This window comes from Anguilla anguilla, chromosome 13 (assembly GCF_013347855.1).
Source record: "Anguilla anguilla isolate fAngAng1 chromosome 13, fAngAng1.pri, whole genome shotgun sequence".
Taxonomy (NCBI): domain Eukaryota; kingdom Metazoa; phylum Chordata; class Actinopteri; order Anguilliformes; family Anguillidae; genus Anguilla; species Anguilla anguilla.
This window is the reverse complement of record NC_049213.1, coordinates 33,428,153-33,443,494: the sequence shown is the minus strand read 5'-3', so window position 1 is coordinate 33,443,494 and position 15,342 is coordinate 33,428,153. Positions and strand designations below refer to the sequence as shown.

General features: G+C 44.0%; 1 protein-coding gene across 4 annotated transcripts; it reads right to left on the bottom strand.

Moving 5' to 3' along the window:
* Positions 1 to 538: 538 nt before the first annotated feature.
* On the bottom strand, positions 539 to 15,021 carry LOC118210698 (calcium/calmodulin-dependent protein kinase type 1D-like). Of its 4 annotated transcripts, none has more exons than XM_035387089.1 (13): positions 14,205 to 15,021; positions 7,957 to 8,071; positions 6,709 to 6,834; positions 6,134 to 6,208; positions 5,337 to 5,475; positions 4,619 to 4,742; positions 4,153 to 4,228; positions 3,204 to 3,316; positions 2,994 to 3,072; positions 2,622 to 2,709; positions 1,963 to 2,306; positions 1,028 to 1,138; positions 539 to 773 (listed from the first exon to the last, which is right to left on the bottom strand). In XM_035387089.1, the coding sequence occupies exons 2-12, from the start codon at positions 8,040 to 8,042 to the stop codon at positions 1,066 to 1,068; spliced, it is 1,323 nt and encodes a 440-aa protein (XP_035242980.1). In that variant the 5' UTR covers positions 8,043 to 8,071; positions 14,205 to 15,021; the 3' UTR covers positions 539 to 773; positions 1,028 to 1,065. The 4 variants fall into 4 exon arrangements, with proteins under 4 accessions (XP_035242980.1, XP_035242981.1, XP_035242979.1 ...); XM_035387090.1 differs by having other exon boundaries at positions 14,276 to 15,021; XM_035387088.1 differs by lacking the exon at positions 14,205 to 15,021 and adding an exon at positions 11,276 to 11,411.
* Positions 15,022 to 15,342: the final 321 nt, after the last annotated feature.

Here is a 15,342-nt window from a genome sequence, read left to right as displayed (position 1 = left end):
GTATAGCTCTCACTGTCTGGTAACTGCCAGTGTAAAATGCTTGACAGCAGGCAAGTTATACATCACTCTGCTCATTATAAATAAAATGCATACATTGCTGTCGGTCCACAGTCCTATGTGAAAATTCATTCTGAAACATAGAATTGGTGTGGAAATCCACTTCACTGACCCAAGGGTACCACAACATAGACAATGTCAACAGAGGAATATGAAGAATGTCCACTTGAAGTACGCCGCACAGAGAAGCTCATTACTACATCATTCTATATTAACATCTCATCTACCGCCCCTGACTTTGTCACAGAGCTTTAACTTCAATATAGCAACATTTATAAATAAATAAAAATGTTCCGTCGTCTTCAAATACACACAGTCAGGAGTGAAAGCACCCCTAGAGGGCACTAGACCACTTTTGCAGTGTTACCAACTACAAAGGGGCGTGTGACTCCATATACATGAGCCAGTGTGTGTGTGTGTGTGTGTGCCTGTGTGTGCGTGTGTGTGTGTGTCTGTGTGTGCGTGTGTGTGTCTGTCTGTGTGTGTGTGCGTGCGTGTGTGTGTGTGTGTGTCTGTGCGTGTGTGTGTGTGTGTGTCTGTCTGTGTGTGTGCGTCTTGGCACTCCTCTGAAACCCTCTGGGTTCAGACCCAGCATTCATTCGCCGGCGGACAGACTCCATCCCCATGGAAACGGCCCCTGCCTGAGTGGCACAGGGTGGTGGCACGGGCAGCCGGCACAGACGTCATTCCGGCTCCCGGTGTTGCGACAGCCTGACCTGAGAGACCCGACAGGCAGGCGGGAACAGAACAGAGGGAGCGAGACAGAGGTGAGGGAGAGAGCAAGGGCAGAAACAAACAGAGCAAGTGTGAGAGGAAGAGGGAGAGACTTGAATCTCAGACACACAGGGAAAACGAGTGAGGTCCGGCATCCCAAAAAGCAGACAAGCTTTTCCCTCCAGCGCTGTTGCTATGCGCCGTACGTTACAATGCGCAGGCCAGTGAGAGATGGGGGGGTGGGGGGAGGCTTTACCTTCTCTAAATGCCCCGCGTGGCAGGCAGCTGAGGTGGTCACATGACGGAGCACACCCCGGTCTGCAGGGCCTGGACGTGCCTGTTGCCACACTTGGCCATCGACTCGCAGCTGCAAAAGAACAAAGGCAGAGGTCACTGAGCGGGGAGGGCCTGTGGAACCACTTCTACTGTTCCTGGACCAACCTCTGGTCTCAGTTACTTAACTAGCCCTAACATTTACACCATCTGACATTTTAGCTACATTTCCTGACAAGCACATGAATGAGAGATGATGGCCGTTCTTGTGTCGCTATATTTTTTTCTGCTTCACTGTGATCTAACCTACGAGTGAACCGGTGTTGGTGTACACAGCCCATTAGCTAATATGCCTGGGTAATTGGTGGAAACAAAAACCTGCATGCACACTGACCTTCCAGTAATAGGACTGCCCAACTCTGTACAGGATGCCATGATGCTCCTGGTACTCAAGAAATGTAATCAATGGGCATATGCTTGTTCCAAACTGAAGTATTTGTTTTCGATTTTCTAAGCCAATGATTCCTGCAGAGAAGGACTGTGAACAGGACTGCGTACAGCAGGGGTGTCAAACTGAATCCCAGGGAGGCTACAGTGCCTGTGGGGTTTTTGTGGTTTCCTTTCAATCAGCTGCCAATTTAACAGCTTGAGAACAAGGTGTGAGGATGCCTTAGCCAACCAACGACCTAAATGAAGCACTGCTGCCAAAAACACCTGTAAAACCAGCAGACACCGCAGCCCTCCAGGACTGGAGTTTGACACCTGTGGTATTCAGTGTTCACCGAGATTTTTTCCAGTTCAGAAAACCCTTCACCTTTTTGACTGGGTCACAATATTTCACAGGATGAGCATCACCTGGTAAGTCCGACACATTTAGACACACCCGGGGGTCTCTTGGCACGTCGAATAAAACGGTACCTTTTCGCCGTGACGGCGCGGGAGTCCGGCTCAAAGCGGTTGGAGTGCCTGCCCGTCTCGGCCACGGTGTTGGCGTGCACCGGCTTGCTAGCGCAGGCCCTCCCCGAGTGGTGCCGGCTCTTGGGCTCGCTGGAGTCGGGCGACAGAGCCGCGGGACCCGCCTGCGGTTTTCCTTTCTCCTCCAGGGGCTTGGGGACGAGGTCATCGTGGGAGGGGCCAGGGGAGGGAGCGCCAGTGACGTGGATGGCTGGCTCAGGCCCCTCCTTCGTTTTGATGCAGGCCTCAGAGTGGGCCAGCTTTAGTTTCTTCATGTGGTTGATGGCCACCGTGGCATTGAAGGCTTGCTGCAATATAAACAGGTATATGTCCGGTACATACAATATAAACAGGTTCATGCCAGGTACATGCAATATAAACAGGTATGTCTATGTTTGAGGGTTCCTGTCACTCTTTTATACTCCTTTCCCAGGGTTTCATTTTCTCACACTGATTCCAATGCTCCAATTAAACTGACAAAAAATGACAATTCTATCGATAATTAATGTAGGAATTGATAATAACAGGGGGGAAATAGTGACACTTCTTCAAAGAAAGCCCACTTTAATTTTCCTGTAAATATTTGAGAACATTTCAAAATGGTGGTTGTAATGTGAACTCACTCTCCACTTGGACCTGGCAAAGTTCTTCTGGATCTGCACACTGACTGAATAATAGATGTCCTGGCTCCGAGCCGTATCCCCAATTATCCTGCGCAGGACGGGGGGGGGGGGGGGGGGGCACTGTCAGCAGTCTTGGTACACAATGTTGTCTTTAACAAACAAGGATTAAGCCCAAAATTGGATTAGACAATCAACAGGGCCACCATAAGGGGAGTCCGGATGATTCTAGGAGTCCTGACTCCTAGGGGCCCTCAAAAAAATTAAAAACACAGGATTTTTTGGGGTGGTGGGGCCCAGTGGGAGAGGAGATTTTTCCATGGGGCCCAACATGGGGCCCAACATGGCCCCATCCCATTACCAAGCTGTACTCACCATGGGTGCCTGAGGGCCTCCTTGGTGGTGTAGCGCATGTCGGGGTTTTTCTGCATCATGTTGCGGATGAAGTCCTTGGCTGGAAGGGCACAGAACATGGCCGAGGGTGAGCGCTATCGGATGCCATAGCGCGGCCCTCCTGTCCAGGTCATGCGCTACGGGGGGGGGCGATGGCATCTGATCACATGACAGCGAGACGGGGGGGCTCACCAGACTGCGAGATGTTGTCCCAGAAGGGCGAGTCAAACTCATACTGCGCCTTCATGATCTTAGAGAACAGCTCAGCCTCAGTGTCCTCATAGAAAGGGGGGTACCCACACAACCTGGCAGGGAGACAGAGAGACAGGGACGGAGGGAGGGGGAGAGAAAGAAAGATAGAGCCATTAAAAAGTCGATCAAAATTCCAATCAGGATCTGGCTCCACATATTAAGAATCAGTGATCAAACCAATTGAATTTTATGGCAGTGAGGTGTGGGGTCCGCTTACACAACTTGATTTTGTTATTCTCTGGGCACAGAGGAAAACCCAAAACAATGCAATTTGTTTTATTTAATTGGGATCTCAATTCCCATTGAAGAACAAGCACAGGACCCATCCATGTTGAAATCTTGAGCTAAATTTCTGTAGCAATGTTCAATATTCAAGGCGCTCCTTTTGTTACAGGTTTCTATAACATTGCATGGATTCTCTGTGCATTCGTCCTTGAAGGGTGCATCTCAATGTACATCTGTTTTGAAAGTGCTGATGACAACCTGAACATCCTCAGCGGTCACAGTTTCCAATCTACGCATTCGTCGGCAACAACAGCCAACGGCACTCATATTTCTGTTAATATATCTGCACAGTTCCCCTCCAACTGTGTCTGCTCAGCTCACTAGCACGTGATGTTGGAGAAAGACGATGATTAATCTTCCTTATATTTAGATCCTGCATACACCAGAGGAGGCAAGCGCTTTGCAAATAAAAAGTGACATTTTACAAACCTGATGATTTAGCTTGTAATAAAAATGTGTTTCTGTGCACCAGCAGACAGACAGCAGCCCATCCAGCTTCCCTCAGACAGAGCTGACCTACTGCTGAGATGGACCAATAGAAACGCACGAACAGATTGGCCACACCATAAAGCCCAGTGGCCCTGGTTTCCTGAGCAGTACTCACAGGATGTATGTGATGACTCCAATGGACCAGCAGTCCACCGCTTTGCCGTACGGCTTCTGGGCCAGGACTTCGGGGGCTGCGGAGTTGGGAACAGATCCGTTAAATTTTTCCCTTTCCTGTTTATTTGCACCGCTAGTGTTCGTCGAGTAACAACATTTGTTTTTGCTTCAGAATTCAAATTAGCATTACAGGGAGTACATTACTGCGTTTTAAACAGTTTTACAAATGAAAGAAAATCGCAAAGCAAAATCTTATGATCTATTGCACCTGTTACGTTGTTACAACTGCAATATTTGTTCCCAGAGGTAGTGATTCTCTCATTCATCTCTTACAGTAAAACAACTGATTCAGCATCTTAACAGCCAACTATTATTCCAACCACAGCTATAATGAGAGGAAAGGTTTTAAGTGATCCGATACAGGGTCAGTGCTTGAAGTAAAACTGAACTCCTCAACATCTCCTTACCCACGTATCCTGGGGTGCCACAGGCTGTGGACATGGCACAGAGGTCGTCCATCTTGGAAAGGCCAAAGTCACTGATCATAATTTTGGCATTCTCATCTTGGCTGTAGTACAGCAGATTCTCTGGCTGTGGAGGGACAGAGAGTCAACCCCCCAACCTTTAAATATGAGTGCCTTGACTGAAAGGCACATCCATGGATAAAAACACTGGCTTCACAAATGCATTTTCTCTTGTGATGTTATCATCTGGTATAATCAATGATCCATCAGATTTCTCTGCTCATTTAAAATCCTCTCAGAACGAGGTTCAGGTGTTTACTGTAAACAGGTTCAGGATGAGGACTCATTGAGATTTTAGTGTGTGGGCAGACCACATGACAGCAGGTTTCTGAATAGGACTGCATACTTTGCTTTTGCTCACATTTTTGCAGCACCAGTTCCAAGTTTAAAGCAATTAAACTTTTAGTGCCGTTGTCAAAGTTTGGTATTCTTTTTTTATTTACACTACTCTACTGGGTCAAAATAAACCATGCTATTGATTTAATTAGATACCGATTTACAATTGTAACACCAAAAAAATCCAGCTAAATAAATAACAGTTTAGAGAATGAAAAACACGAGGCACTGTGGCCCTCTAGGACTGGAACCAACATCCTTGGGACAGATGGGCCTGAAATAAAAGCAGTGGTCCCGGCTCGGAGCAGACACGCCGACTGCATACCTTGAGGTCACGGTGCACGATGCTGTTCTGGTGCAGGTAGTTGACGGCCTGGAGCACCTGTTGAATCACCTGGCTGGCGTCCTTCTCCGTGTACACGCCTCGGTCCAGGATGCGGTCAAACAACTCACCGCCCAAAACGCTGCATGGTAGAGAAACAAACAGGAGGGACACACGTCTGATAAGAGAGCACCCAGCTTGACAACCTGCAGACTTACAGAAGTATCGATACCTTCTCCATTCATCCTTTCAGTGATGTTTCACTCTGAAATGCAGTGGGCTGACCACTCATTATTGACTCATTACTGACACCTACTGACCACTTTTGTACAATTGTGTATCGCCTTATGAGTTAAACACTGACTCACTACTCAAAACTAGGTGTGCAGTATGAGATAGCAATCAGGTGAGCATCCAAACTAGTGAGTTCAGAAACATATTAAACAGACATTCACTTCCAAAATCAGAGCTGGCCATAAACATTTAATGACAATTCTTACAAAAACTTGTGAGGAGAGAGAGTGTGAGCCAGAAAGAAAGAGTGAGAATAAGAGAGAGAGGAAGAGACAGAGAGGTGAAAACAGAGAATGAAAGAGAATAGAGAACAAGAGAGGAATAATGACAGACAGAGAGAGCGAGAGAGCGAGCGTGTATCTGCATTTTTTCCTGTCATAAATGCACCCCTCTGCCTAGCAACCAAATCAGCCTGAAGCCTGGCCTTCACTGATGTGAAACTAACTACATTATGATTGGATGAAAAAGCGTGCAGATTAATGGATAACCAGGGACTCGGCACTCACAGCTGCATGACGAGGTAGTAATGAGTCTCGCTCTCATAGAAGTCCTCCAGCCGCACCACATTATCGTGGTTAATCCTAGAACAGAGATAACGAGATTAAGCACCAATCGCAATAATGCTCAATGTGACACAATAGTTCTAATTCGCAGATTCACATTCCAATAAATATTCTTGCATCCTAATAAAGGAACGTGTCAATTTATTTGTTAATTGTTTATTCGATTCCCTGGTAATTGTCAGTGAAGACAAAAATCTCTGCTGGTTTTTGTGCTTTCCTTTCAATCAGCAGCCAAACTAGGTTTTGGAAACAAACGTGTGAATCCTCTCTAGCCGATCAATTACTTAAATTAAGCACTTAAGTGCGGGGCCACATCAAAAACCAGCAAACACAGCGGCCTTCCAGGATATGAGTCAAAGATCCTTGACCCCTCATTACCAGAGAAAATATTAAACTTTCACTGTTTATCCATGCACTAGATCCCCCTCTTTCTCTGCACACCATATGCAAATCTGCACACCGACTGCATTCTGCGACACAGGAGCGAAAACCTGGCACGGCCACAAGCGGCCTCTCACCGCCGCAGCACGGCGATCTCGTTCTCCAGGTTGTTCTCCTTCAGCTGCTTCTTCTTCACGCACTTCAGCGCAAAGAGCCTCCCAGTCTTCTTCTCCTTCACCATGAACACCTCCGAGAAGGCCCCTCTGCACAGCCAGACGGGACAGAACCTCGGGGTTAGCCGCTAAATCCTTTCAACAGCATGAGCTGAGGTGCCAGTGCAGTCTAAGTATGGCACTTTCCCCGAAGAGGTAAAGCATTGCTTTCCTCATCAGCTTCAAACCTGCAACCCTGGCATGAACTTGCCAGTTCACCTTGCCAGAGGAGCGTAATTTTATACCGGCACTTTATACCGTAATTTTACACCGGCAACACATCTATGTTGCTTGTATATGATGCCACCTTGATCACTGTTAAAGATGCTAAAATGTGTGCATGCATGTGTGTGTGCGTGCATGTATGTGTGTGTGTGTGTGTGTGTGTGTGAGATGGGAGGGATGTTGCAGCTTCAGCATTGCCAAGCGGAGATTAATTTGATGTCCTTTACCATTGCGCTGCTGATGTTCTATCTTGGACAGTGCCTGGGTACAGCTGCCATAGCAAGTGGATTAGGGCTCAAATCCCTTTTATGCAACAGACAGTACCAACGGTGCCCTCAGGAAGTCTCAGACTTCTGGCAACTGAGCGTGGTGGCAACCTTGATAAGCCGGTCAAAATGTATGTCATACTGGGTATGTGTCATCAATACCAGAAAATAATCAATTTCACATGTGGCAAATACACACCATAATGCGAGACTATAAGGCTATTACACCACACATCATCTGAAGCTCCTAAAACGTATATATACATACAAGTCTTTGAAGCTTCAGAGAATCTTCAAATTATTTTGTTACTTTAAATAACGTGTGAAGTGTCAGGTTTTCCATAGACCTGCTGAATAAGGCCCTGTTCCATGGGCAATGTGATGAAACTAGGGGGGAACTCCCACATGATTAGGACATTTTGCTCTGGAACCCGTATCTTTGAAGAGCTCTTCCACCTGAGGCAGGAAGTAACGTGAACAGCTTGTCATTTCGCTCAGGCGGTTTGTGAATCGGAGGCAGTGGTCTGAACACCTCTCACACAATGCAGCTCAACCCCGTAAACGTTCCGGCATTTCTCCACCTCGGCCTCGTGTCCGAAACAGAGCCAGAGCCGATTTGAGCCACCCGCCGCGAACGAGCTAACGAAAACAAGCGCGTAACAGCGGCAGGTAAAGAACTCACGATCCCAGCGCTTCCATGAAGTCAAACACGTCGCGGATGTCGTCCGTGCTCTTCTTCCAGGGGCTGCGTTCTTCCTTGCGACCCATGATGCCCACGTTAATTTCAGCGGGGATGTCTACCAGGATAAACAAATAGAGAAAATAGATCAAATTTATTCTGTTAAGTATTCTACAACAAAATGTGACGAGATCAATAAGTAACAAAGCATACTGGTTTTCAGAGAGAATAAAAAAAGCCTGATCACTGACAGTGATTTCCTCACACAGCCTAGTAACATTTATCTGAGTCCCTGAAAAATTTATTTGGTTTTCCTTAAAAAAAAGAAGAAGCAGTATCTCCATCTTTAGAACAGTCTGGAGGCTCCCTTTCTTGTAAAGATGGAAGAAGTCGTCTGAAATCTCGCTGCTATAGAATATATCGCAGATTTTGCAAGATTGTCCAGAAGTGTTATTGGTGGCACTGTGGATTAACTGTGTTGTAAATCCACAGTGCCACCAATAACACTTCTGGACAATCTTGCAAAATCTGCGATATATATTCTATAGCAGCGAGATTTCAGACGACTGAGGTTACGGTTATCTCCATAATCGCCAGTGTGGGTCAAGGTTGCCTCGCAGACACAGCCCAGCCAGGTCGCTGTCTGCTGGACTGGATCCCGGTAACACCTCTTAGGTCATACCGCGAGCACACAGCCAGCACAGAACAGCTAATCTCAATGTGGCAACGTGCTAAAGATTTAGCGGTTGTATCGCCACAGCAGCACTAATAGCGGATCAGGTAAATGACAAATGAATGTCCTATTGTATGTCCTAGTGAATGTCCATAGCACAGCATGCTATGGAGAACAAATGCATGTAGGATTCTGCATTCTGTTTAAACCTGTGAAAATTTCAGGCCTAAAAACAACCCCAAAAAAATAATGGCTTTTCTGAAAAAGTGACGCATGATTGAAGATACAAAGGGCAAACTGCAGCTGTTCTTTTGTCTTCAACAAAACTTTTTTTTCCCCCTCTTGTGACTAAGAACCCCTCCTTCACTGCACCACAGATAACCAGCTGAATCATTTATGAATGTACATTCTAACACCCCCCCCCTTTGCTGAGAACAGTGCCCTTCCGTCTGTCCCTGTGCGCCAGGAGTCTAGGGCAGCAGCCGGGGCGCGGGTGACCTCAATCCCCACCTTAAGGCCCGCGGCGTCTACATGTTTACATCCTTCCTCGCCCTTCCTTCGCCCACCTCAAGAACGGGCCACTTCTTTAAAAAGCCACGCGAGGAGGCGCTCCTTTGGGAAGCGCTGTTCGGACGGCATTATTCATTACATTACATTACAGGCATTTAGCAGACACTCTTAGCCAGAGCGACTTACACAACTTTTACATAGCATTTTACATTGTACCCATTTATACAGCTGGATATATACTGAAGCAATTTCGGTTAAGTACCTTGCTCAAGGGTACAACGGCAGTGTCCTACCCGGGAATCGAACCTGCGACCTTTCGGTTACAAGCCCAGGTCCTTACCCACTGTGCTACACTCCGTCATTCAGCGGCGGTACGAGACCCCGGGCAGAAGGGCGCTTGCGCCGGAGCTGAACTGTGGCTGCCGTGATGCGGCGTACAGTTCGCTCCAGCGTCACCCAGGAAGCGTGAGTCAGCGGGGTACTCCCTGGCCCATCACAGAGGGGGACTCCTTTGAAAGACTGGGTGCCCTGTCAGCCCTGCACGTAATCGCTCTCATTTTGCTTTTATCCACGCGCTACTTTCACTGTATGACCTATTTTACCTGTTTTTGTTCCGTTTGTTTCGCTATACCTGCCTTGTTATATCCTTTCATTGTCTTGCCTTTTGTGGAAAGCCTTCTTGTATGACAAAAGCTTTCTTCCCCATCTTCCCCACAGCTCATTCAAAATACTTATTGACATTTTTCAAAAAATAAATTCCCAGCTTCGAAATTCTCAGCTGTCTTTAATGAAATCATACTGACTCACCATAGGGCAGAAAGTCTACAGACTCTTTGCAGGGTTTTGTTATGATGCACCATGTCCCCTAACTCTGACTGTGACATTCAGAAATATTGTCTTTTCTCCCTACGCCTATCTGTCCTTACGTAAGGAAAGGCTGCGTATGAATTGCCAACTAATTATCCTGCTCCACACAAATAGGGTTAAGTGTCTTAAGATCAACAAACTGCTAGATATTTCCTCCATATAATTGTATCTCCAATGCACGACCCTTTAGCGTCATATTTGTGATAAAATTTCCCATTAATAGCAACACTAGAAAAAAATACATTATACATTCTGTTAAAAGTAGAGGAAATTAATCTTTTTCATTAGCCATCTATATTACACTCTGTCTCGCATTACACCTACGAAATTAATTCACAATCATAGGCCACAGTAATTGGAATAAAATTTAGTCGTGGCACTTGAAATGTTTATTATTCTATGAGAGCAAATGGAAAAACTTAACACGATTGCAAATGAGTTAAGGGGAATTATCTATATTCTAAATAAAAGATATGCTATATTCCTGACTCATCTGTCATTTAACAAACGGAAAATAAGTCCAAATATGGGATAAGCAAATACTATCCAAAGGCTATCTGTTTAATCTCATTTTAACACAGCATGCGGAACCAATATCAATACTGCCAGGAACGTTACGCTTATGCACATTCGTAACAGTAAAAGCAACGACAAAATGATAACAGTACCTGTATCCGTTCCCATCTTGTCTGTTCCCATATCTCTAACGCTTTCTACGGTCTGTCATGATATTACTGCTTACAAATTAATTGCCTAAATCTTTCCAAGCGTCATTGCGTTGGCATGAATGATTTCCACCAGCTGCTGGGGGAAACGCTACTGAGCGGGCATCGCGCATGACTGATAAACATCCAGAACCAGAACCATACGCACTATCTTCACGGACATCTTAGCCCATGCAGGTATCTATGCAAAGTACGCGAATAGCAATGTCAACACTTACTCAAGATGTAATTATTGCAACAGCAATCATGTATGTGGTGGAAATAAAATATATCTATATATAAGTTGTAACCGCAATGTCTTAACGTTACGTTTTCTTTACTTTCAAAACAATTAGAAAAAAAATCAAGCGTTTAATGTATACAATCAGTTCAGGTAACATTCTGCAATAGCCTATAACCTGCAAGCCTACAGAAATAACAAATCAATAAATAACAATAAATGAACAGAATACAAACACTGTGAATGTTCTTGTTTTATGCATGCAAAGTTGCAATCACTGAACAGAATTTACAAATATATATGTGAAAACGAACAAAATATTCTCACCCTTTGTTAAGACAGGAGCACGGGGTAAGGTATCTCCAAAAGTCTACTTGTCAAAAGCGTCAATCAGTTTTTAAGAATGGGAAGCAGCGTATCAGGGCGGAGCTTATATCTACTAACAGAACAACATGCAGCTCATCAAGTGTACTGAAGCTCCGCTCAGACACTTAAGGACAGGAAGTACATCTTACACAGTGCTCGAACGAACTACGTTGGTCTAGACTACCGGTACCCAAGCCATTTTTAAAATGGTAGTTTTTGCTGAATTTCAGTTAGTAGTTTATGCCTGCCTATTTAGCCCTTCAACAGATCAAATGGACACCACTTGTCCATATTTCCCATAAAGTTTGCGTTTGTTGCAGGTGGTATGAAAAACCTTTTAAGGGCTACCACCAAAAAGTATAAAACGTTTTTCTTTTCCAATTAATTGCTTTATGAATTGTGGTAACATAATCAAGCAAGAATTTTAATTAACATTGTGTTAAAGGGGACAAGTTAATTTCCTTTTTGCAATCTGCTCCAGTTCAGCATTTTAATAAAGGGTTCAACAGAACTGTTCTGTTGAGTGCTCTTGAGATTTAAACCTGCAACCCTATGTTTACACTACAGTTCCTTAAACAGCACATTTATATTTAACACACATGATAAGAAAACTTCATTGTATCTTGTATTGCATTTTTTTCTGGTTCACTTCTTGTTTAAAAGATACAGTAGTAGGCTATATACTGTCTGGTAGGGCATACACTTGTACAAGAAAGAGTTGCTAGGCATGGGTTGCCAGGCAACAGAAAGTTATCTTTTAATGGCAGAAAATTTGCTACTTAAACTGGTACATTCATTTATGCCTTGTTTTAGAGGTGCATCTCCGTGTCTATTCAGCAAATTCTCTTCCTTGACGGTTTGCGCTGCAGAACATTAGGCAATTTAAGCACCTTGAAAGGGTGGCTCAGTGCTGTACTGTGGTTTACCAAAATAGCTTATACAGTAGCAAACAAGAGTAACGTTCCTTCTGTCCTTGCTTCGACTGATCATTATCTCTACCAGCTGTTTGGGAGCTGTTTTTGTCCCATTAGCTTATAGACATTCGTAGCACTGCTTTCCGTAAACCCATTCTGTAAAGATCGTTCTGTTCATCTCACGCTTCCTGTCTACATTCAGTCTTCACTGATGCTGCTGTTCTTATACAAAACCGCAGCCTTCACGGCAGTCGTGGTCACGAGGCTTTCACCAGTGCAGCAGATTGGAAAAAGTAATACAAATCGCTCTCTGTGAAGCAGAGTACCATCTGGTGTCACCTATGAAGGTCACAAAGATGACAGCCGACAATTTAATGCTCCGCATAAATCAGTTCCTTTTGGGAATTAGGGTGAGTGTATTAAGATTTATGAAGGGGCAGCTGGATAAGAAATGTTGCCCACTTGTTTCGAAATGAGCAAGCAGCGCTGAAGAGGTGAACAGAGCGCTTGACGTTGGGTGTTTTATGGTTCGCAGGCTTGATTAGTGATATTGCCAAGGAGACCGCAGAGATATCACTGCATTGACTACAAATCAGTTTGTGGTTGGTTACTTCAAACTGCAGAAATATCATGGTCTTAGAGGACCATGGGTCATCACAGTCATATGTGAGTGGAGATTATTCTCTAGAATAAATTAAATCTTTTATTTTTGAACAGTATGCCTGACAGTGTGGACAAAAATTAACACTGCCCTGTTTTTTCCCCCCACCAGACTATGGTATATTTGTAAATTTTCAGTAATGAATATTGAGTATATATCTAATATATACAGATATTCATTGTGTTAACATTTTACAAAGCTGGTACCACCAGTGACTTTGTGTGAATAAATAGTCTACACTGGGATAGCCCTCATTTGATTTCAGATGATGGTGTTGAACCAGGAAGAGCAACCAGCAGTATCCCCTTTACTTAAAATGAAAGGGGTTATACCATTAAGCCACTACATTCAAGGAATATCCTGATTCAGCAGAGGCCAATCCATTGTGAGACCTGGCAACCTTAACCCAGCAAATCTGTATTGATAACCTTTACAAAGGTCTTGAACCAATGTGGGGCAGCCAAGTCACCCCAGTTCTTCCATTATTTAAAAAAAAAAAAAAAGACCCACAATTGCTCGGGGCCCTGGAGACATGGGGGCCACATGCTGACTATAAGCAGTTAGCCTTGAATACTGCTAAATATATCACTGAAAAAAAACTACAAACTACACATTTAGGCAATATGGCAGAATTTCACTTTATGTACCTTAGTTTTTAAAGCAAATGGCTCTTTGTCAGTACACTGCAAGGAGGAGTGTTTGGGGACCCCAAAACTGAGTTTTGTTTGGGACCACAGAATTTATTAATCCACCACAGTATATGAATATGCAACAGTCAGTACAAATGAGGTTTTCAGTGTTCCCTTCCCAGTCACATTTATCCAGGGAGACAGAGCTCAGAGTTTACATGTTATCAGTTTCTACTACTAGATGAATAATTCAGGTTAAGCTCAATGCACAAGGGCGCAATTTGATGATTGATGTAACCTTTCAAGTGGCAATCATGCAACATACAATGAAGAATTAAAGTGGTGCTAAAGAGTTATGTTCAGATTTCCTGAAGAGAATAAATGATTCCAGGAAATTGGTCAGATGCCAGGCCTGATTGCCACTACTCACTTTTCCACCTTCATTAGAATGTCATTATGTCAAGAAGGCTTCCCATCCAAGATCTCAGCATCTTAGGTTTGTGACGCACATTAGCAATTGGATACCTAGACTATTGACAATGTTAGAATAAATGCCTTTTAAAAAGTGTTTAAAATATATATCAAGGTCATTGGTCACAGACCTTACAACTCTGTGACCTGCACACGTCTTTTCCTATTCCACACATGGGGTGCATTTTCTATCGGCCAAACATAGGATAGTTTACCTCCTTTTCCGGGCTGGGGGGAAAGCTCAAATTTAAAGAACTTAAGGACCAGAAGAACAAAGGTGACAGACCTCACTTTCCTGAATGGAGTAGGGTTGCTGCGTGTTCAGCTCCCATACCCATAATCACAACCGGTAGTTGAGGACCACACACCCAAAGTACAGCAGAAACACAAACACACAAAACCTTTTCTTTAAAAAAGAAAAAAAAGAAGCTACCACCGCACAATAGGAAGGAGAGGAGAGACAGAAACGAACAAAGACCCAGGAATGCATCTATATTGGCTGCTGCAGCCCAGGTGTAATTAATGAAGATGTGTTCAGCCCAGGTGTGTTCAATTAAGGCTGACTGCTGGGGGAAACGCAGGATATCGCGTCAACCAACAGGGGGCGCCAGAGAAACTTACCACCCGTGCATGTGGGATATGAGCCACATTCACAGCACATTCATTTGTCCATTTGTTCTTGATGTCCCTTCAGTGCTATCTTTAACTGGAAAGCAGCATTGCAGGAATAGAAATGCTTAGAAATGCTTTTCTGTATCACTATAAAAAATAATACAAATTGAATTATGTGTGGCTGGTTGTTTATGTTAACATTATCCAGGAATGTCTGCAATGTTCAAACAAATCAGCCATTTCAGTACTTTCTTTTGGAACATTCTTAAAGTATTAGTCTGCCTGGGAGGTTTTCATATTACTCTGAGAGAACTTGTTTCTTGAGCAAGAGAAAGGAACAAGAAAAATGTCCCTGGGCTGTTTGGGGAGAAATGTACTCTCACAGCCATATTGAAATCTAACCGTAATCTTTCCCAATGTTCTGAAAAGTCAAACTTGAGATATTGTTGAAATAATGAAGTCATTTGAATAATTTACTATAAAGATGAGCAGCATGATTCTTCATTATTAATTAGCAAGATTACAGTAATTTCTGAATTTTCTACAGGTACCTAGCTACTATTTGAAGCAGATTCTACGACTTAAGTCAAATAGGACAATAAGTCAAATAAGCAATCTGCACAAACTTACAGTATAATGCATTCATTGGTGGGCCAAGACTTCAGAGGATAAAGGAACTTCACTCAAAGGGTAGATTAGATTCCAAGATTAAAAAAATAACAAGTACCAGGTCCTAGAATG